This window comes from Cherax quadricarinatus, chromosome 58 (genome assembly GCF_038502225.1).
Source record: "Cherax quadricarinatus isolate ZL_2023a chromosome 58, ASM3850222v1, whole genome shotgun sequence".
Classification (NCBI taxonomy): Eukaryota; Metazoa; Arthropoda; class Malacostraca; order Decapoda; family Parastacidae; genus Cherax; species Cherax quadricarinatus.
The window spans coordinates 22401830-22424122 of record NC_091349.1 but is presented as its reverse complement, the minus strand read 5'-3'; the positions used below and the strand labels follow the sequence as shown (position 1 = coordinate 22424122).

General features: G+C 39.5%; 1 protein-coding gene across 12 annotated transcripts in view; it reads right to left on the bottom strand.

The window, feature by feature from the left end:
• LOC138854425 (5' exonuclease Apollo-like) overlaps positions 1-22293 on the bottom strand; it is a 316784-nt gene that overhangs the window by 99262 nt on the left and 195229 nt on the right. For 8 of the 12 annotated variants that reach the window (XM_070097646.1, XM_070097647.1, XM_070097643.1 and 5 more), the window contains 2 exons: positions 20388-20526; positions 19168-19357 (listed from right to left, as the gene is read on the bottom strand). In XM_070097646.1, the coding sequence (XP_069953747.1) occupies positions 19168-19357; positions 20388-20526 (329 nt within the window). The remainder of the gene's footprint in view (positions 1-19167; positions 19358-20387; positions 20527-22293) is intronic. The other 4 variants (XM_070097650.1, XM_070097649.1, XM_070097652.1 and 1 more) reach the window with 1 other exon arrangement.

Below are 22293 nucleotides of genomic sequence, written 5' to 3'. Positions count from 1 at the left end.
TAGGGAATGCTCCTATCTTGAAAAGTCCTGAGTTTGAATGCCCCTTCTCTCTACAAGTGGATGCTAGTGATGTAGGGGTAGGTGCAGTGTTGTTGCAGGGTGATGAGAGAGATAGCCTTCAGCCAGTTTGTTACCATTCAGCCAAATTAAAAAAGCATCAACGTGGTTATGCAACTGTAGAGAAAGAGGCTTTGGCTTTGGTGTTGGCTGTGCAGAAATTTGAAGTTTATATCAGTGCTTCCCCACATCCTGTAATAGTGTATAGTGACCATAACCCTCTGAGGTTTTTGCAAAGAATGAGAAACCACAATCAAAGACTCTTAAGATGGGCTTTGTTCCTACAGCCTTTTAATTTGAAAGTTAAATATATAAAAGGCTCAGAGAATGTGGTTGCTGATGCTCTCTCTAGATGTTTCATGTAGATGCATGGTGCATACTTTGTACATAGTGTTTGTCATGTGCTGACCTTGTTGTTTTTGCAGTGGTGAACTCTTGGCGAGCCTGAGTACTCCCTACCAGCCATCTGACTGTGAAGGAGTCGAGTCGGTGCCAAAAGTGTGACGAGGGTCAGGGTGTACGTAAATGTGAGTTGAGGCAGTAGTTGACAACCTTCGGTAACATGAGACGTTCAGGAAGGTATGTGATGTTGTGTCTTGGTGTGCTCTATATACAAAACGGCCCGACGATTTGCCTTTGTGGTCCCTTGGACCCCTCCATGTTCTATGTCAGCCTCCTCTTCGTAAGTTTGGAGTATCTGTGTGGAGTGGGACCTCGGAAGATGGGCTTGAGTGCCTGACCATGTTAAGGATCGTGAGTGTTGACTGGAAGTCTCACTGTTTGGTTTGGCCACCAAGTGAGAGACACCTTGACATGTTTTGTGAAGTTTCCTGCCTGGTGTACACCTGACTGCTCAGGGTTTGGCTCTACTCTCGTCTCCTGATCAGGAAGATGCCACCCTGGAGTACCAGTTGCTTGCTGGATTACCATAGCGGAGGCACAGGCCTGTTGGTGCGGGCTTTCACAGTGGACATTGTGTGCAATTCTTGCATTGTAATGTGTATTGTTTAAAAGCCACTAAAATTGTAAATAGTTACACCCTTGAGTATATGGGTATGGTTAAAATGCTTTTATAAAAAAATTCTGCAATCTGTTGTAAATAACAGTAAAGTGAAGAGTAGTTATGGTGCTAGGAAATATGTAGCATTTCTAGTAGTCTTGTTTACCGCCTTCAGACTTAAGCAATATACTTTTTACTAGCCGTATCCTGAGGGACACGGCTAGCTTTAGTGAGACTTCATCTGGAGGTGGGGGTGTTATGGGGCTATAGGACCTAACATGTATTTATAAGTAACAGTTACTCTGGAATACCTAATTATATTGAATTGATGGGGACTTTGCTCTAAATGTCAGAAGGACTGATCAACCTTATGACTGAGAGGCAGCTGGGTCAAGCCTATTTTTCTCAATATAATAGGTTATACTATAGACACAAACACAATTTAAATAAGTAGTTTATAAAGTTGTATTTCTTTTTGTAAAAGTAAAATTAAGGTGTGGTAGAATTGTGGTAACTGGAGAATTGTGCTTGGCAACAGTCTTTTGTTTTGGTGGGAGGAGCTTAGGTAGGCTTCTCTCTCTCTCCCTCTCTCTGACTCTCTCTCGATGGCTGACCTTCAACCTGGCAGGATCTCTGGGTCCTTCTTCTATCTTTTGGGGCATCATGTGTGCTCCAGGGGTGAGTTTTTATAATTTAAGTTGTGGCCACCATACCCAGGGTGACTAAAGTGTGTCAAAACACTGGTTAGCCCAGAGTTATGTCAAGAAGAGAGAAGGATAAAAGTTGTTGGAACACACCATGTGGAGAACAGGTATGGAGTGTGTAGATTTTGTTTTGAAAATGTGAGGCTGTGATTGTATATTCTGTACATATCTATTGAGAATACAGTTATATTTTTATAGTAGTAGTTTACATAACCTGTGAAGAGGGCTGGTGAAAGGGTATCAGAGACACTCAAGATGATCAGCCATGATGTAAGTATTACCCCTAGACAAATAAGGCCATTAAGTAAAAGCTACCCCACACTAGAACATGTAGTGAGAACCTTACTATCAAAGTAATAAGGGACAAACCAACGTAACATTCACCACTCACTGTAAGTTAACCCTTTCAGGGTCCAAGGCCAAAATCTGAAGTGGTGCCCCAGTGTCCAAGAAATTTTGAAAAAAAAAAAAAAAAATATTTTTTCTTACAGAGTTAAAGATAATATTTTTGTGAAGGTAATAAAACAAAAAAAAATTTCTGATCAGTACTTACCGAGATACAGCAGCAGGAAGTTGACTCAAAATGACCAGGTGGCGGCAACATCAGTGACTTCTGCAAAATCCCATTTTTTTATTTTACGTTTTTTATACTTTTTTCTTTTCTTTTCTAATTTTTTCTTTTTCTAATAACATTTGTGGCCTGTGAGACCAGTATAATGTATATTGTATAAGTGTACACTCATTGTATTCAACACAAAAACTGCACTAATTTATTTATCATTATATTGCTTACAAAACTTGTTTACAAGTTTATTGCACATGATACAATGGTACCATATAGTACCATATGTTAAAATGGTACCATAGGGTGCAATGGTACCATATGGTACAATGGCACCATGATACAATGGTACCATATAGTACAATGGCACATGAAACAATGATACCATATGATACAATGGTACCATACGGTACAATGGCACCATTCGGTACAATGGTACCATATGATACAATGGTACCATATGGTGCAATGGTACCTTATGGTACCATATGGTGCAATGGTACCTTATGGTACCATATGGTGCAATGGTACCTTATGGTACCATATGGTGCAATGGTACCTTATGGTACCATATGGTGTAATGGTACCATATGATGCAATTGTACCATATGGTACATTGTAATATACAGTACAATGATACCATGTGCTTCATTGTACCATATGGTACTATATGGTACTGTTCTATTCAATACAATAAACACACTAATATTTTCATTATTATTTTGTTTGCAACAGTTGTTTACAACAAAAATATGCAAAAATGTTGTATATTAGTAATGTTGTATTATATATTTACAAGTGTACAGGAACTTTACATGTTCCTTGAGGTGGATGACAAAGCACTTTGTCTCGGAAACTGCGGAGTCAGTAGCTAGCTTGCGTCGCCACTCACTCAGTCTTGGCTGGTGTCAAATGCCACCAACACCTATTGACCATATGGTACACGGTATCATATGTTACAGGGTACCATATGGTACACTGTACTATATGATATAGGGTACCATGCAGTACAGGATAATATATGGTGCAGGGCACCACATGGTACAGGGCACCATATGGTACAGGGTACCATATGGTACAGGGTACCATATGGCACAGGGTACCATATGACACAGGGTACCATATGGCACAGGGTACCATACCGTACAAGACACCATATGGTACAGATACAGTGGACCCCCGGTTAACGATATTTTTTCACTCCAGAAGTATGTTCAGGTGCCAGTACTGACCGAATTTGTTCCCATAAGGAATATTGTGAAGTAGATTAGTCCATTTCAGACCCCCAAACATACACGTACAAACGCACTTACATAAATACACTTACATAAGCGGTCGCATTCGGAGGTGATCGTTATGTGGGGGTCCACTGTACAGGGATAACTATGGAAATAAGTCACCCTGATTTTTTTGGGGTTATCCTAGGATTTTATACGTATGCTGCTATGTATGATAATCTATGTAATTGTATTTCTGTACACCTGAATAAACTTACTCACATGCATGTGGCATCATAAGTAAGTTTATTTAGTTATACACAAATAAAGTTACATAGAATATCATACTTAGCAGCATATGCTTGGAGAACCTAGGATAACCCAAAAAAGTCAGACTTATTTCCATTAGGGTCCCTGTACCCTGTACCATATGGTATAATGTACCATATGGTACAATGTACTATATGGTACATTGTACCATATTGTACCATTGTACAATATGATACCATTGTACCATATGATACCATTGTACCATATGATACCATTGTATGACATGGCACCATTGTACCATATGGTACCATTGTACCACATGGCACAATGGTACCATATGGCTCAAAACCAAAGAATTCGTCTTCAGCTCCACTTCCATCAGTCTTAGAACTGTAAGTTGTGAAGAGGAGAGTCAGAATTCGCCCAGAGAGCAAGTGGGGAGTGAGAGCTTCCTTGCCGCCAGGCACGATGAACAAAGCTACTTTGCCGGTGTTCCCACAATGCCATGCGGGCGTCCAGATTTTTTCTATGGTGTGCGCACTGACCACCCAGACCCATTCTCTCAGATGTAGGCCTACCAGCCTTCTCACTCTAAATTTGACACCGCTAGAATTTTGGCGTAGATCTATGGGACGGACCCTGAAAGAGTTAAGGACAAAAATATTTTAAGGTAAGTAATTTGTGTACTGTATAAGCATTTTTTAGGTCTAAGTCTATTGCTCACTTAATACAGCCTCTCCTCACTTAGCAACATACTTGTTTACCGATGACTTGGACTTGCAACACGCTCTCTGACTAGTATGCATACCAAAGTAATGTATATTAGAGCTGATTTCCTCTATTCTGTTTATTACAATATAAAGTACATTACTGTATAAACATTTAAAAATATACCAGAAATGTTATAAATGGTGCAAAGGTAACAATAAAACAATATCAAAGATCATTGACACAAATCCTCACTTAGCGACAAATTCATTTACCGACGTCTTAGGAACGGAACTCCATTGTTAAGTGAGGAGAGATTGTATATGATAGTGTAAACATGTTACCAGGATTTAATATACATTTGAAAGTGAAAAAAGGCTATGTTACACTACACAGATTTTCACTTCACAGTGGTTGCCAGGAACCTGACTTGCTGTATAAGCAGGGCCTGCCTATATCATTAATGTACAATCAAATAAAAGTACAGTGGACCCCCACCTTACGAACGCATCACATTACATTAACCTTTTCAGGGTTTCGGCCGTACTAGTACGGCTTACGCGCAGGGGTTTTTGACATATTAGTACGCATAAATTCTAGCGCCTTCAAATCTCGCGGGAAAAGGCTGGTAGGCCTAGAAGTGAGAGAATGGGTCTGTGTGGTGGGTGTGCACAGTAGAAAAAAATCTGGGACCCAGTGGCGCATTGTGTGAACGCCATTTTAGTACACCACGTCCACCATGCCTCGCGGTAAGAAACTCCTCACTCCTCGGTGAATTGAGACACTTTTGTTCCCCAGTGACAGTTCTAATACAGATGCCAGTGAAGATGAGTTTAAAGGTTTTGGTGAGGTTTTGACCGAAACTAATGACCATAATATCGGTAATAGTGAGGAAAACCCAGACGACCCTCAGCCTTCCACCTCTGCTGCTGGGCCGTCTTGTTCACGCTCAGTTGTACTAGAATCAAAGAGGAAACTCCTATTTTCCCAAATCCCAGACTCAGATGTGAGCATTTGTGATGGAATTTGTGCATGGGGCTCAACAACAATAAACCATCTCAGACCATTAATTACCCAATAAAAGGCTGCAGCCAGAATGATAACAAATTCCCACTACAGGCAGCACACTCCACCAATATTCAAAACTCTAAACCTACTCACTATACAAAACATCCATACTTATTACAGCACCTACTACATATATAGAACACTTAACTCTGATATAAACCCTCCCCTCAAACGTCTCCCTACCAACCTCAACAGAACACATGACCATAACACAAGGCACGGATCACTCTTTGATGTTCCTCGTGTCCATCTCATGCTATGCAAAAACTCAATGCACATAAAATGCCCTAAAATCCGGAATTCATTACCTGTGAATATAAAAGAAACACTGTCTGTTTATAAATTCAAGTCTCTTCTCAAAAATCACTTACTCACCCACAACTAAATTTTTTTTTATTATCATCACACTGGCCGATTCCCACCAAGGCAGGGTGGCCCAAAAAAGAAAAACTTTCACCATCATTCACTCCATCACTGTCTTGCCAGAAGGGTGCTTTACACTACAGTTTTTAAACTGCAACATTAACACTCCTCCTTCAGAGTGCAGGCACTGTACTTCCCATCTCCAGGATTCAAGTCCAGCCTGCCGGTTTCCCTGAACCCCTTCATAAATGTTACTTTGCTCACACTCCAACAGCATGTCAAGTATTAAAAACCATTTGTCTCCATTCACTCCTATCAAACACGCTCACGCATGCCTGCTGGAAGTCCAAGCCCCTCGAACACAAAACCTCCTTTACCCCCTCCCTCCAACCTTTCCTAGGCCGACCCCTAACTCACCTTCCTTCCACTACAGACTGATACACTCTTGAAGTCACTCTGTTTCGCTCCATTCTCTCTACATGTCCGAACCACCTCAACAACCCTTCCCCAGCCCTCTGGACAACAGTTTTGGTAATCCCGCACCTCCTCCTAACTTCCAAACTACGAATTTTCTGCATTATATTCACACCACACATTGCCCTCAGACATGACATCTCCACTACCTCCAGCCTTCTCCTCGCTGCAACATTCATCACCCATGCTTCACACCCACATAAGAGCATTGGTAAAACTATACTCTCATACATTCCCCTCTTTGCTTCCAAGGACAAAGTTCTTTGTCTCCACAGACTCCTAAGTGCACCACTCACCCTTTTCCCCTCATCAATTCTATGATTCACCTCATCTTTCATAGACCCATCCACTGACACGTCCACTCCCAAATATCTGAATACATTCACCTCCTCCATACTCTCTCCCTCCAATGTGATTCCAATCTTTCATTATCCTCATAACCTTACTCTTTCCTGTATTCACCTTCAATTTTCTTCTTTTGCACACCCAACCAAATTCATCCACCAATCTCTGCAACTTCTCTTCAGAATCTCCCAAGAGCACAGTGTCATCAGCAAAGAGCAACTGTGACAACTCCCACTTTATGTGTGATTCTTTATCTTTTAACTCCACGCCTCTTGCCAAAACCCTCGCATTTACTTCTCTTACAACCCCATCTATAAATATATTAAACAACCACAGTGACATCACACATCCTTGTCTAAGGCCTACTTTTACTGGGAAATAATTTCCCTCCTTCCTACATACTCTAACTTGAGCCTCACTGTCCTCGTAAAAACTCTTCACTGCTTTCAGTAACCTACCTCCTACACCATACACCTGCAACGTCTGCCACATTGCCCCCCTATCCACCCTGTCATACGAATTTTCCAAATCCATAAATGCCACAAAGACCTCTTTAGCCTTATCTAAATACTGTTCACTTATATGTTTCACTGTAAACACCTGGTCCACACACCCCCTACCTTTCCTAAAGCCTCCTTGTTCATCTGCTATCCTATTCTCCGTCTTACTCTTAATTCTTTCAATAATAACTCTACCATACACTTTACCAGGTATACTCAACAGACTTATCCCCCTATAATTTTTGCATTCTCTTTTGTCCCCTTTGCCTTTATACAAAGGAACTATGCATGCTCTCTGCCAATCCCTAGGTACCTTATCCTCTTCCATACATTTATTAAATAATTGCACCAACCGCTCCAAAACTATATCCTCACCTGCTTTTAACATTTCTATCTTTATCCCATCAATCCTGGCTGCCTTACCCCCTTTCATTTTACCTACTGCCTCACGAACTTCCCCCACACTCACAACTGGCTATTCCTCACTCCTACAAGATGTTATTCCTCCTTGCCCTATACACGAAATCACAGCTTCCCTATCTTCATCAACGTTTAACAATTCCTCAAAATATTCCCTCCATCTTCCCAGTAACTCTAACTCTCCATTTAATAACTCCTCTCCTATTTTTAACTGACAAATCCATTTGTTCTCTTGGCTTCCTTAACTTGTTAATCTCACTCCAAAACTTTTTCTTATTTTCAACAAAATTTGTTGATAACATCTCACCCACTCTTTCATTTGTTCTCTTTTTACATTGCTTCACCACTCTCTTAACCTCTCTCTTTTTCTCCATATACTCTTCCCTCCTTGCATTACTTCTACTTATAAAAACTTCTCATATCCTAACTTTTTCTCCCTTACTACTCTTTTTACATCATTCCACCAATCGCTCCTCTTCCCTCCCATACCCACTTTCCTGTAACCACAAACTTCTGCTGAACACTCTATCACTACATTTTTAAACCTACCCCATACCTCTTCGACCCCATTTCCTATGCTCTCATTAGCCCATCTATCCTCCAATAGCTGTTTATATCTTACCCTAACTGCCTCCTCTTTTAGTTTATAAACCTTCACCTCTCTCTTCCCTGATGCTTCTATTCTCCTTGTATCCCATCTACCTTTTACTCTCAGTGTAGCTACAAAAGAAAGTGATCTGATATATCTGTGGCCCCTCTATAAACATGTACATCCTGAAGTCTACTCAACAGTCTTTTATCTACCAATACATAATCCAACAAACTACTGTCATTTCGCCCTACATCATATCTTGTATACTTATTTATCTTCTTTTTCTTAAAATATGTATTACCTATAACTAAACCCCTTTCTATACAAAGTTCAATCAAAGGGCTCTCATTATCATTTACACCTGGCACCCCAAACTTACCTACCACACCCTCTCTAAAAGTTTCTCCTACTTTAGCATTCAGGTCCCCTACCACAATTACTCTCTCACTTGGTTCAAAGGCTCCTATACATTCACTTAACATCTCCCAAAATCTCTCTCTCTCCTTTGCATTCCTCTCTTCTCCAGGTGCATACACGCTTATTATGACCCACTTTTCGCATCCAACCTTTACTTTAATCCACATAATTCTTGAATTCACACATTCATATTCTCTTTTCTCCTTCCATAACTGATCCTTCAATATTACTGCTACCCCTTCCTTTGCTCTAACTTTCTCAGATACTCCAGATTTAATCCCATTTATTTCCCCCCACCGAAACTCCCCTACCCCCTTCAGCTTTGTTTCGCTTAGGGCCAGGACATCCAACTTCTTTTCATTCATAACATCAGCAATCATCTGTTTCTTGTCATCCGCACTACATCCACGCACATTCAAACATCCCAGTTTTATAAAGTTTTTCTTCTTCTCTTTTTTAGTAAATGTCTACAGGAGAAGGGGTTACTAGCCTATTGCTCCCGGCATTTTAGTCGCCTCATACGACACGCATGGCTTACGGAGGGAAGATTCTTTCCCACTTCCCCATGGACAATAGAAGAAATAAAGAAGAACAAGAGCTATTTAGAAAAAGGAGAAAAACCTAGATGTATGTATATATATATGCATGTGCGTGTCGTCTGTGAAGTGTGACCAAAGTGTAAGTAGGAGTAGCAAGATATCCCTGTTATCTAGCGTGTTTATGAGACAGGAAAAGAAACCAGCAATCCTACCATCATGCAAAACAGTTACAGGTTTCTGTTTCACAGTCATCTGGCAGGACGGTAGTACTTCCCTGGGTGGTTGCTGTCTTCCAACCTACTACTACTAATTGTATCTCATAAATTGTATCTCATAAATGTTTCTCATTATTGTATCTCATAAATGTCTAACCTGTGACTCAATCAAACTTTGTTTTTTTTTAAATAAATTACCTAACAGAATACTCCACTCTATTGAATGCACAGCAACACAGTAAATGGCCATATGACCTGTCTTTGTAATACTCATATGTGCTAAATTGTTATCTGTTTACAATAATGTTTTTACCACTGAATATATCATTGCTTAGTTAATCTTAAGTTAATTTTAAGCCTGCCCATAATGCTCTGCATACAAGGGGCTTTGGCATGTTGCACTGTAATAACTGTACTTCTCTGTATCATGTTCAAATTAATAAATAAATCATTTTTTTTTCAATAAACCGGCCGTATCCCACCAAGGCAGGGTGGCCCAAAAGGAAAAACGAAAGTTTCTCTTTTTAAATTTAGCTACTTATACAGGGAAGGGGTTACTAGTCCCTTGCTCCTGGCATTTTAGTCACCTCTTACAACACGCATGGCTTATGGAGGAAGAATTCTGTTCCACTTCCCCATGGAGATAAGAGGAAATAAACAAGAACAAGAACTAGAAAGAAAATAGAAAACCCAGATGGGTGTGTATATATATGCTTGTACAGTAGGGTCCCACTTATATGGCAGGTTAGGTTCCAGGATACCGCCGTAAAGCAGAAATCGCCGTAAAGCGGAACACCCTTTTTTCCACTTATAAATGCATACAAATACTAGATAACAAGTTTACACTAACATATATTAAGTTAGCATTAGAACTAGGCATCAAAAAACAATAAAAAAGTACAATACACACATAGTGCACTCATTACTTACCTTAAAATATTTATAGTCTTAATCTAGGGTGAGACAAGTAGTATTTATTGTAAGAAATCAAGTGTGGTATGTATGGTAGTCAGCCGGGCTACCATACCAGACCAACCCACCCACACATATTCTATGATGCAACAGTTAAAGATACCTAACTGTTGCATATGTGTCTTACATATTCTATGATATTTAAGCATCCAAGAGCGATAAAATGTATATACAGTTCACTCATTACTTACCTTAAAATATTTGTAGTCTTAATGTAGGGTCAGGAGTAAGTAAATGAGATAAAACAAATAAATGAGAGAGAGAAAGAATGAGTGCATGAGAGGACAGGTGCAGAGTTATGTAAATAAACCAGGCAAAGGTAAGTTTTGTAAACAAAGTGTACACATCTAGTTTGTGTACAAGTTACATTGTGTACAGGTTGTCTCTACATTGATATGGTAGAATAAATAAAGAAGAACGCTGCCATTCTCATGTAACATCATTTTGAGAAGAAATAATGCTCTGAGTGAAGGCAATGGAAATAAGTCACTCTGTCTGACTTTTTTGGGTCATCCTAGGTTCTCTACACATATGCTGTTATGTATGATAATCTATGTAACTGTATTTGTGTATACCTGAATAAACTTACTTACATACATACGAAAGGAATAATTTTCTACAGTTACCCCCAGTAACACATTTTCTCTTATGTTAGATTAGAGAAAATGTTATTCTTGCCATCACTTGTACAAGTTATCTGGCTACCACATCTCATATTTATGTTTATTTATTCTATTGTGGGGTGTATTTATCATCTTTATATGTTATGTATCATGTTTATTATATAATTTTGAAAAAAATATCATGGATGGATTAATAAAAATGTGTATATTAACGTAATATACAACATTTAAGCCTTTGAGGTTTCAGACATACTAGTACGGCTTACGACCCAGGGTTTTTGACGTACTAGTACGCCTAAATTCTAGTGCCCTCAAATCTAGTGGGAGAAAGCTGGTAGGCCTCCATATGAAAGAATGGGTCTATGTGGTCAGTGTGCATGGTATAAAAAAAATCCTGCAGCACACAGTGCATAATGAGAAAAAAAAACTTTCACCGTTTTTTTGGAATAAAACAGCGACTTTGCACTGTATTTTCGTATGGTATTTATTGTTGTATTCTAGTTTTCTTGGTCTCATTTTATAGAATGGAAGGCATTTCATAGAAATTGAGATGATTTTGACTGGTTTTACAATGAAAAGTACCTTGAAATTGAGCTCAAAGTAGCAGAAATGTTCGATTTTTACCAAAGTTCAAAAGTAAACAAATCATGCCAAGCGTCCAATACACGTCAACTGGTGAGTCTAATATTCTTTTGCAAGAGCGCTAATATGATTCATACCATTTTTTACACTAATGCAGTAGTCTGCATAACAGTAAATCTTCTATTTTTTGTGAGAATAAAAATTCAAAGTGGAAAGCAAAAGAATGTAAGAAGGGCCTTGAGACGTGACAAATGAACAGAGGAAATGTCATTTTAGTGCCAGGAATGTATTTCTTGTTTGTTCTGGACCCTATTCGGAAATTGGCATCTTTTGAAATTTGTGTGAAATTGGCAAAATTGCTAAATTCTGACCACTGTATTGGATAGGTGAAATTGGTAAATGGGTGGTTTCTTGCACTCATTCATAGAAAAAATGGAGTTCTAGCGAAGCATTCATGTTTTTTGTCGACTAGTACAGTGTAACTGGCCGAAAATGGGGCTCAAAGTGGGCAAAATTGCCGATCCGTAAACATCGCGGAGACCGCTAACTTCGTGAGAGCATAATTCCGTAAGTTTTCCATCAAATTTCATATTTTTGGTGTCATTATGATCAGGAAAAGATTCTCTATCTTTTGATAAGAATTTTTTTTTTTTTTAAATTTGGCCGACTCTGAGAACGAGTCTCGGAGAGGGCCTATCGACCCTCAAAGGGTTAATGAGACTCGGTGATTATTAGTATTATTAGTATTATTATTATTATTATTTCTAATATGGCGTAACTTGTGCAAGTCATCTGCTACCACATCTCATATTTATGTTTATTTATTCTACTGTGGGGTGTATTTATCATCATTATATGTTATGCATCTTGTTTATTATATAATTTTGAAAAAATATCATAGATGGATTAATGAAAATATGTATATCAACATAATATACGACATTTAATGAGTCGATGATTATTATTATCATTACTAATATGACTTCTGGAGACATAAGACACTCTTACTGATTTTAATGTGTACCAGCACACCAGTACAGTATGTAAGTTTATTTAAGTACAGGTATACATAAGTATAATTATCAGAGTATATATAAAATATGAAATAACTTTTAAAAGCGCTTAAAATTTTGGAGTTTCCAGACATAATGGAGAGACTTAGTGCTTATGGATCTCACAGAGAATGTAAACAAACCAGGTGGGGCGCGGTGACCGTATTAGAAAGTCAGGTGGGCGGAGCCGTATAGCGAGTTTTGATCATAATTTGAAATGACCGTATTAGCGGAACACCGTAAAGCGGGGCCCTACTGTACATGTATGTGTAGTGTGACCTAAGTGTAAGTAGAAGTAGCAAGACATACCTGAAATCTCACATCTTTATGAGACAGAAAAAAAGGACACCAGCAATCCTACCATCACGTAAAACAATTACAGGCTTTCGTTTTACACTCACTTGGCAGGACGGTAGTACCTCCCTGGGCAGATGCTGTCTACCAACCTACTACCTAGAAAATAAATAAATAAATAAATAAATAAATAGTGATAGTGATTATGAACTACAAGCTCTTCAAACTAGTTCCAGTAGTAATAGTGAAGTGCAATATTCCCCAGTGAAGCATCAGTATATACGACGATATATGCGCTCTGGTAGTGTGCCATATGCTATTCCAAGGGGAAGGAGTACATCTTGGAGTACATCCCGTGGCTGTACAACAGGAACTGACAGTGAAAAAGACGATGATACTGTTGCAATTGGGATGGAAAATATGCATGGTGGTGGTAGTGGTGAGGCACTAGCAGTGGTCCATGCTGCCACCCACACTGCCACTGCCTCAGCTGATCTACAACAAAGGCCACCATCCCCCACCCACCACACCAGCCTCCACAACCACAACCTCCACAACCACACCCACCTGTCATTGTCCAGTACCCACCAGCAGACCGCACCTGGGATTGGCAGGAAGCTGTCAATTTTGTTCCAAATGCCCACCAGTTTGATGACAGCCAAACTGGAATACGGCCATGTTATACACTGGGAAACAATGCCAGTGAACTGGAATGTTTCGAGTTATTCTTTGACGAACCCCTGATGGAAAGTATTGTCATGGAAAGCAACACATACTACGAGTACACCATGGCAAACACAATACTTTCACCAAAATCACGTCTACACCAGTGGAAGGAGACAACTGTGGCTGAGATGTATCTTTTCTTTGCCACAATAATGCTTATGCCACATGTGTATAAGCACAGTGTGAAATCATACTGGTCAACAGACCGCCTGATTGCAACCCCAGGTTTCAGTGGTATAATGCCAGTGAATCAATTTGTGCTACTGTTACGTATGCTTCATTTCTCAGACAAAACCAGGCCTGACAGAAACGACAGGTATCTGAAAGAGAAGTTCAATATGTATTTTTATCCCTTCAGGAAGCTTGTAATTGACGAGTCTTTGATTCTGTTCAAAGGAAGACTCTTTCAAGCAGTACATACCAAGCAGTTGTTTGTGCTTTGTGATTATTACAGTGGTCTGGTATTGGATATTATTGTGTACACTGGAAGTTATACATTGCAAAACACCAGGAAGTTATTGGGCATCTCTGGTGATGTGGTTAGAACAATGACAGAACCATACCTTGGTAAGAGGCATATATTATATACAGATAACTGGTACACAAGCCGCACGCTCAGTGATTTTTTGCGAGTGAACATGACAGATGTGTGTGGCACAGTGCATGCAAATCGGAAACATATGCCCAGGTTTGATGCTGGCACTCGTAGAGGTGAGGTGCAGGCGTTTGCTGCCAATGACATCATGGCATTTTGGTGGCATGACAAACGAGATGCCACACTTTTGTCATCAGTTCACCCTAATGAAATGGCAGACACTGGCAGGCAGCATAGAGAAAGCAATGAACCCATTCTAAAACCTGCAGCTGTGATGGACTACACCCTCAATATGTGTTCAGTGGACAAATGTGACATGCAGATTGGGTTTGCTGATTGTGTTCGCAAGAGTTATAAGTGGTACATAAAACTCTTTTTCCATCTTCTGGATATTTCCATGCTGAATGCTTATAATATGAATAAGATGAGGACCAGAAACAAACCACCATATGGCGACTTCTGTTTGTCTGTCATCAGAAAAATAGTATTCAAGTACCAAGAAACAACACCCGCAATAGACCGCCCACCAAATTTTCAACAACTTCCTTCTCGTTTGAAGCATGGTGATCACTTCCTGGTAAAACTGCCTGCTACTGCTTTCAAGAAAAAGGCTCAGAAGAGGTGTTACGTCTGTGCATATACAAAAAAACGCCCACAACAACTCAGAAACGCTCGTTTTATGTGTGAGGAGTGCAAAACACTATTGTGCATGACACCATGTTTCCAAGACTTCCACAGGCTGCAGAACTTCTAGAAACACTCCCTGTGACTGTATGGGTATATAAAATATAGAAAAATAGTAATAAACAACATTTCATATCATTTGTTTGTGTAAATATTTTCTGTAAACAAAACAATGACAACAGTGTTTATGCTGTTATTGTGTAGTATTGTGTGTGTGTACTCACCTATTTGTGGTTGCAGGGGTCGAGTCTTAGCTCCTGGCCCCGCCTCTTCACCGGTTGCTACTGGGCCCTCTCTCTCCCCGCTCCATGAGCTTTATCAAACCTCGTCTTAAAACTGTGTATGGTTCCTGCCTCCACTACGTCATTTTCTAGGCTATTCCACTGCCTTACAACTCTATGACTGAAGAAATACTTCCTACTATCTCTCTGACTCATTTGTGTCTTCAACTTCCAATTGTGGCCTCTTGTTTCTGTGTCCCCTCCCTGGAACATCCTGTATTTGTCCACCTTGTCTATTCCACGCAGTATTTTATATGTCGTTATCATGTCTCCCCTGATCCACCTGTGGCCCGGTGGCCTGGTGGCTAAAGCTCCCGCTTCACACACGGAGGGCCTGGGTTCGATTCCCGGCGGGTGGAAACATTCCGACACGTTTCCTTACACCTGTTGTCCTGTTCACCTAGCAGCAAATAGGTACCTGGGTGTTAGTCGACTGGTGTGGGTCGCATCCTGGGGGACAAGATTAAGGACCCCAATGGAAATAAGTTAGACAGTCCTCGATGACGCACTGACTTTCTTGGGTTATCCTGGGTGGCTAACCCTCGGGGTTAAAAATCCGAACGAAATCTTATTTTATCTTATCTTATCTCCAGTGTCGTCAGGCCGATTTCCCTTAATCTTTCTTCATAGGACATTCCCCTTAGCTCTGGAACTAACCTTGTCACAAACCTTTGTACTTTCTCTAGTTTCTTGATGTGCTTTATCAAGTGCGGGTTCCAAACAGGTGCTGCATACTCCAGTATGGGCCTGACATACATGGTGTACAGTGTCTTGAATGATTCCTTACTAAGGTATCGGAATGCTGTTCTCAGGTTTGCCAGGCGCCCATATGCTGCAGCAGTTATCTGATTGATGTGTGCTTCCGGAGACATGCTTGGTGTTATACTCACCCCAAGATCTTTCTCCTTGAGTGAGGTTTGCAGTCTTTGGCCACCTAGCCTATACTCTGTCTGTGGTCTTCTGTGCCCTTCCCCTATCTTCATGACTTTGCATTTGGCAGGATTAAATTCGAGAAGCCATTTGCTGGACCAGGTGTCCAGTCTGTCCAGGTCTCTTTGAAGTCCTGCCTGGTCCTCATCAGATTTAATTCTCCTCATTAACTTCACATCATCTGCAAACAGGGACACTTCTGAGTCTAACCCTTCCATCATGTCGTTCACATATACCAAAAATAGCACTGGTCCTAGGACCGACCCCTGTGGGACCCCGCTCGTCACAGGTGTGTGTGTGTGTGTGTGTCCCAACAATCAATATTTGCACCAATAACTCATTACAGTTGTGACTGGGTGTGGAAGTGCGAATTGCTCATTACTCTATAATTTGTTCATGATTGTAGCCATGTATAAATGCAAGTAACCATTCTTACAGGATTCATTACCTTTGTAACTTGTGAGTTCATTACCTTTGTACCTAGCTCAGCTATCAAAACTTTGGGGGCCCAGTCCCTGGACCCATTACGTACCTCTGTAATCTGTAAATACCTTTGTAACGTCATGATTGTGACCAGACCTACCTGAAGTTCATTAACTTTGTAAATTGTGAGTTCATTACCTTTGTAAATTGTGAGTTCATTACCTTTGTAAATTGTGAGTTCATTACCTCTGTAACTTGCTCAGCTATCAAAACTTTGGAGTCCAGTCCCTGGACCAATTATGTACCTCTGTAATTTTTTGACTACCGCCCACAGGATGGGTATGGGGTGCATAATAAACATATTAAACTAACTGTAGTATTGAAAATGAAATAACTTACAAAATACTGATCATATTGGTCTCACAGGCCATATAAGTTACTTGGAAAAAGAAAAATTAAAAAATAATAGAAAATAGTACATAAAACACTAAATAAAAGAATACCGGGTGAAGACAGTAAGCGATGCTACCAGAAAACAATATGAAGTTCAACGATGAGAAATTTCAATTACTCAGATATGGTAAACACGAGGAAATTAAATCTTCATCAGAGTACAAAACAAATTCTGGCCACAAAATAGAGCGAAACACCAACGTCAAAGACCTGGGAGTGATCATGTCGGAGGATCTCACCTTCAAAGACCATAACATTGTATCAATCGCATCTGCTAGATGCGATTGACCATGACTTGCTCCACGTAAAATTGTCACACTATGGTATTAGAGGGCACTCCCTCAACTACCTCAAGTCTTACCTCAGCAACAGAAGCCAATATGTGTACGCAAATGGGGCAAGCTCTTCCGCACAACCAATTACAGTTGGTGTCCCACAGGGAAGTGTCCTTGGTCCTCTTCTCTTTCTCCTATACATAAATGACCTACCAAATGCTTCGCAATTACTCAAACCCACACTTTTTGCAGATGACACTACATACGTCTTCTCTCACCCGAGCCCAGTCACGCTAGCCAATACTGTAAACACCGAATTACAGAAAATATCTACCTGGATGAGGACTAACAAACTTACACTAAACATTGACAAAACCTACTTCATTCAGTTTGGTAACAGAGCTACAGATGTACCTCTTAACATAACAATAAATGGATCACCTATCACAAAGCTAACAGAGGGAAAATTCCTAGAAATCCACCTCGATAACAGACTCAAATTTCATACACATATACAACAAATTTCTAAGAAAATCTCCAAGACTGTAGGCATACTATCGAAGATACGGTACTATGTTCCACAGTCAGCCCTCCTGGCCCTTTATCACTCTCTTATTTACCCCTATCTCACCTATTGAATTTGTGCATGGGGCTCAACAACAATTAACCATCTCAGACCATTAATTACCCAACAAAAGGCTGCAGTTAGAATGATAACAAATTCTCACTACAGGCAACACACTCCACCAATATTCAAAACACTCAACCTACTCACCATACAAAACATCCATACTTATTATTGCACCTATTACATACATAGAACACTTAACTCTGATATTAACCCTCCCCTCAAACATCTCCTTGCCAACCTCAACAGAACACATGACCATAACACAAGGCACAGATCACTCTTTGATGTTCCTCGTGTCCATCTCACGCTATGCAAAAACTCAATGCACATAAAAGGCCCTAAAATCTGGAATTCATTACCTGTAAATATAAAAGAAACACTACCTGTTTATAAATTCAAGTCTCTGCTCAAAGATCACTTACTCACTCAAAACCAAATAAATACTGAATAACTGAACCTTATAAATTGTATATCCTATATGTACTCACAATTATATCACACAAATGTTAAACCTAGGACCCAATCTAACTTTATTATTTTTTTAAATACACTACCTAACAGAATACTCCATTCGACTGAATGTACAGCAATGCAAGCAACCATATGACCTGTCTTTGTAATACTCATTTGTGCTTTATAGTTATCTGTTTACAATAATGTTTTATCACTGATTTCATCATTGCTTAGTTAATCTTAAGTTAATTTTAAGCCAGCCCGTAATGCTATGCATATAAGTGGCTTTGGCATGCTGCTCTTACCTGTATTTTTTGTACCTCTGTTTGTATGCTTAAATTACTAAATAAATAAATAAATGGAAGGGGATTCCCCTTCCAAACAAAAACTTCCACACTCTCCCCTCCTCCCATCCCATCAATCATCACCAGATCTTCAATAAAGGTAAGTGTTACGTATTCTATTCTTAGTAGAGTAGTAATTGTGCATGTCTTCTTCAGTTTGTGTGTATTAAAATTAATATTTCATGTAGTAAAAAAATTTTTTTTTCACACTTTGGGGTGTCAAGAACGGATTAATTTGATTTCCATTATTTCTTATGGGAAAATTAATTCGGCTAACGATAATTTCGGCTTACAATGAGCTCTCAGGAATGGATTAATATCGTAAGGCGGGGGTCCACTGTAACAATAAATTCTTAACAATACGAACATTTGCATTGGGATAAGTATGGACAACTTACTCAATAATCCTAAACAACTCTTGTTTAGCTTCTTCTCTGGTGGGGAAGACACAGTAAGGTGCAGAGAAGGTGTTATCAAGGTAGAGTACATCAAGCTCCCGCTCCTCCACCACACTCCTCAACACTTTGTGTCTCACAAGTTCTGGATACCATCGCATGTCACCACAGTAAAGGATGTTACCAAAGTACCCTGAAATTGACACTGGATAATCACAAAAAAAATAGTGACACTGGATAATCACAACTAAAATAGTGACACTGGATAATCACAACTAAAATAATGACATTAATTTGCAATAAAGATAACTCGAATTTATAAGTAGACACACACTGAACTTAAGAGTCAGAACAATAAATTTATGGTCAGAAAGACTAAGCTTATGGTTGGACACAGAATCTGGTCAAATTATTACTGAAACAATTAAAGGCAAGACAAACAGAAGTACTGAAGAGAAGCAAGAACTTCGGAAGGATACGGGATGTGTGGACAAAGTGTTTACATTGAAGAGTGTAAGTGAACAATTAAAAGCACTGACAGTGCTGGAATTCTAGTGAAATAATAGAAAATCTTTTTTGAAAGGTATTGAGACAAAAAATGGAAAATTTGGCAGTCAGCACAATTTATGCTTTGGTGATTTTGGTTTATTTGAGTCCAATTTTAAGCCAATTCCTTTGCTCAATTCAATCCAATTTCTAGCTATTTCACAGTATGCCTTCCTTTCTATTGAATGAGCATAAGAAGCCTCCCATTCAACTAACAGAACTATCCTATAATGTGCACAGAAATTTATAAATTGGCCAAAATAAAAATTAAAATAATAAGAGTCCAAAACAAACACTGTAGACATTCCAACTACAAAAGCAAATAAAATCAACTACAAAGTTGCTATTTGAAACCATACAGACAGTTTTGTTTTCCCCCCTCATGCACCACATGGGGCAGGATTTTTTTTATACTGAGAACACTCACCATACAAACCCATTCTCTTTATATCTAGGCCAAAATTTACCACTCACAGCTTTTCTGAGTGAGCTCAGCTCATGACATAACTAGGTCAGAGACCCTCGCCTCCATGACTTAATTCTATGTGATGGCTACTGAAAGAGTTAAACTGAATAAATGTATTAAATTTCTTTTGTACGTACGTAGTAAGAACTCTACTACATTGAAGATCACTAGGGAATATACTAGTCAACATGCACTAAGTACACTTAGTGACCTTGGAAAAGAAACATGACAGCACCAGGCACATGGTTAGCATCCAGAACAGTGACACTGATGGGGTAGTTGCCTTCATTGTCCAGAGGAATCAAGTAAGTTTCCCCAACCTCCAGCTCCCGTATGATGCTCTTTGGCAACTGTTGGGAAAACAATTATTAAGTTGGTTGTTAACAGTTTTTTCTGTATGGAAAGTAAAAAGTTGTATACAGTGGACCCCCCAGATTATGTAATTAATCCATTCCAGAGAGAGTGACTTATCCTGAATCTGACTTATTCCGAATTAATTTTCCCCATAAGAAATAATAGAAATCCAATTCATCCATTTCAGACACCCAAAAGTATTAAAAAAAATGTTTTCTACATGAAATATACATTTACCTACACAGAAAACAATGATACATGAAGAATAAAACAATAATAACATCACACTTACCTTTAATGAAGACATGGTGATGTATGGAAGACAGGAGGAGGGGAGAGGATGGAGGAATTTGCTTTTTAATGCCACTAGGACCAATTTGAGAGTCACTGGACCCCTGTTGCTCAAAAAAGTGTTCCAGAGAGGTCTGTTTTTGACATATGTTAGGAATTGTGTTGGGAGACAGGACAAGATAGTCCTTCAATATGACACTAATATCAGCTCTACGGCTTATTTATCTAGCACAATTCATCTAATATGACATAATAAACAATATTAATAACACAGAAACATGATATATACTCTAGAATGAATAAAATGTGGCATTAAGAATGTCACGAGTGGTGGTGTGTTGTTTGTTGTTGGGTGTATAAGGGCCACTGAAAGATAAGCCTTACGTAGTAGTGCTGAAGACAGCAGCAGAGGCGACGGTGTTAGTCAGTAGCCCTATATACCTCCAACAACAATGCAGGAGTCAGTTTCGTGCTGTCCTTTTTCTATCAATTAATCGCTTAACTTACTTGCTACACTGTTAATGCTACATTTTATCGCAGGCTGGCACTATAGCCATTATCGACTCCTGCTGCTTTAGTATCATATACAGTGGACCCCCGGTTAACGATATTTTTTCACTCCAGAAGTATGTTCAGGTGCCAGTACTGACCGAATTTGTTCCCATAAGGAATATTGTGAAGTAGATTAGTCCATTTCAGACCCCCAAACATACACGTGCAAACGCACTTACATAAATACACTTACATAATTGGTCGCATTCGGAGGTGATCGTTATGCGGGGGTCCACTGTATATTGCAGAATCACTGAAAAAGGCACATTCTCCCCTCTCTCTCAGCCCTTTCCCCTCAAGGAAGGTTCCTTGATGTTGGTGAGGGGCTCTTGATTTAGGGAATTGGATCTGTACTCCAGTTCCCCGAATTAAGCCTGAATGCCTTCCGCATCCCCCCCCAGGCGCTGTATAATCCTATGGGTTTAGCACTTCCCCTTGATTATAATAATAATAATAATAATCTCAGCCCTTTACCAAAGGGCTGGCTGGCACTAGAAGCTTTCTTTGGGCCCAAGGTGGCTTATTTAGCAGTTACAAGCACTAAAAACAATGGAATAATGGGAGCATCCTCACTGGCTGGTAAACAATGGCACAGTGGCTGTACATGGAGTGTCCGGGCCGCTCAGGCTGCGTGGACACGTTCAGGACAAATGACTTATACTGAGTTTAGTGTCATTCACCGAGCCAATATTTTGACACAAAAACGTTACTTATTCCAAAAATTATTTATTCTGATGATGTCTTAATCCGGGGGTCCACCGTATCACAAATGCACAGACATTATAAAGATAAGCTAAAAAAGCATTCATTGAGCAAAATGATTTTAATGAAGGCTTGATATGTCTGAGTCAGATTTACTGCAGGTCAGCTTAATGTTTCACTCATAAAATGCAAATTTTATTGAGTATGTATATTAAAAA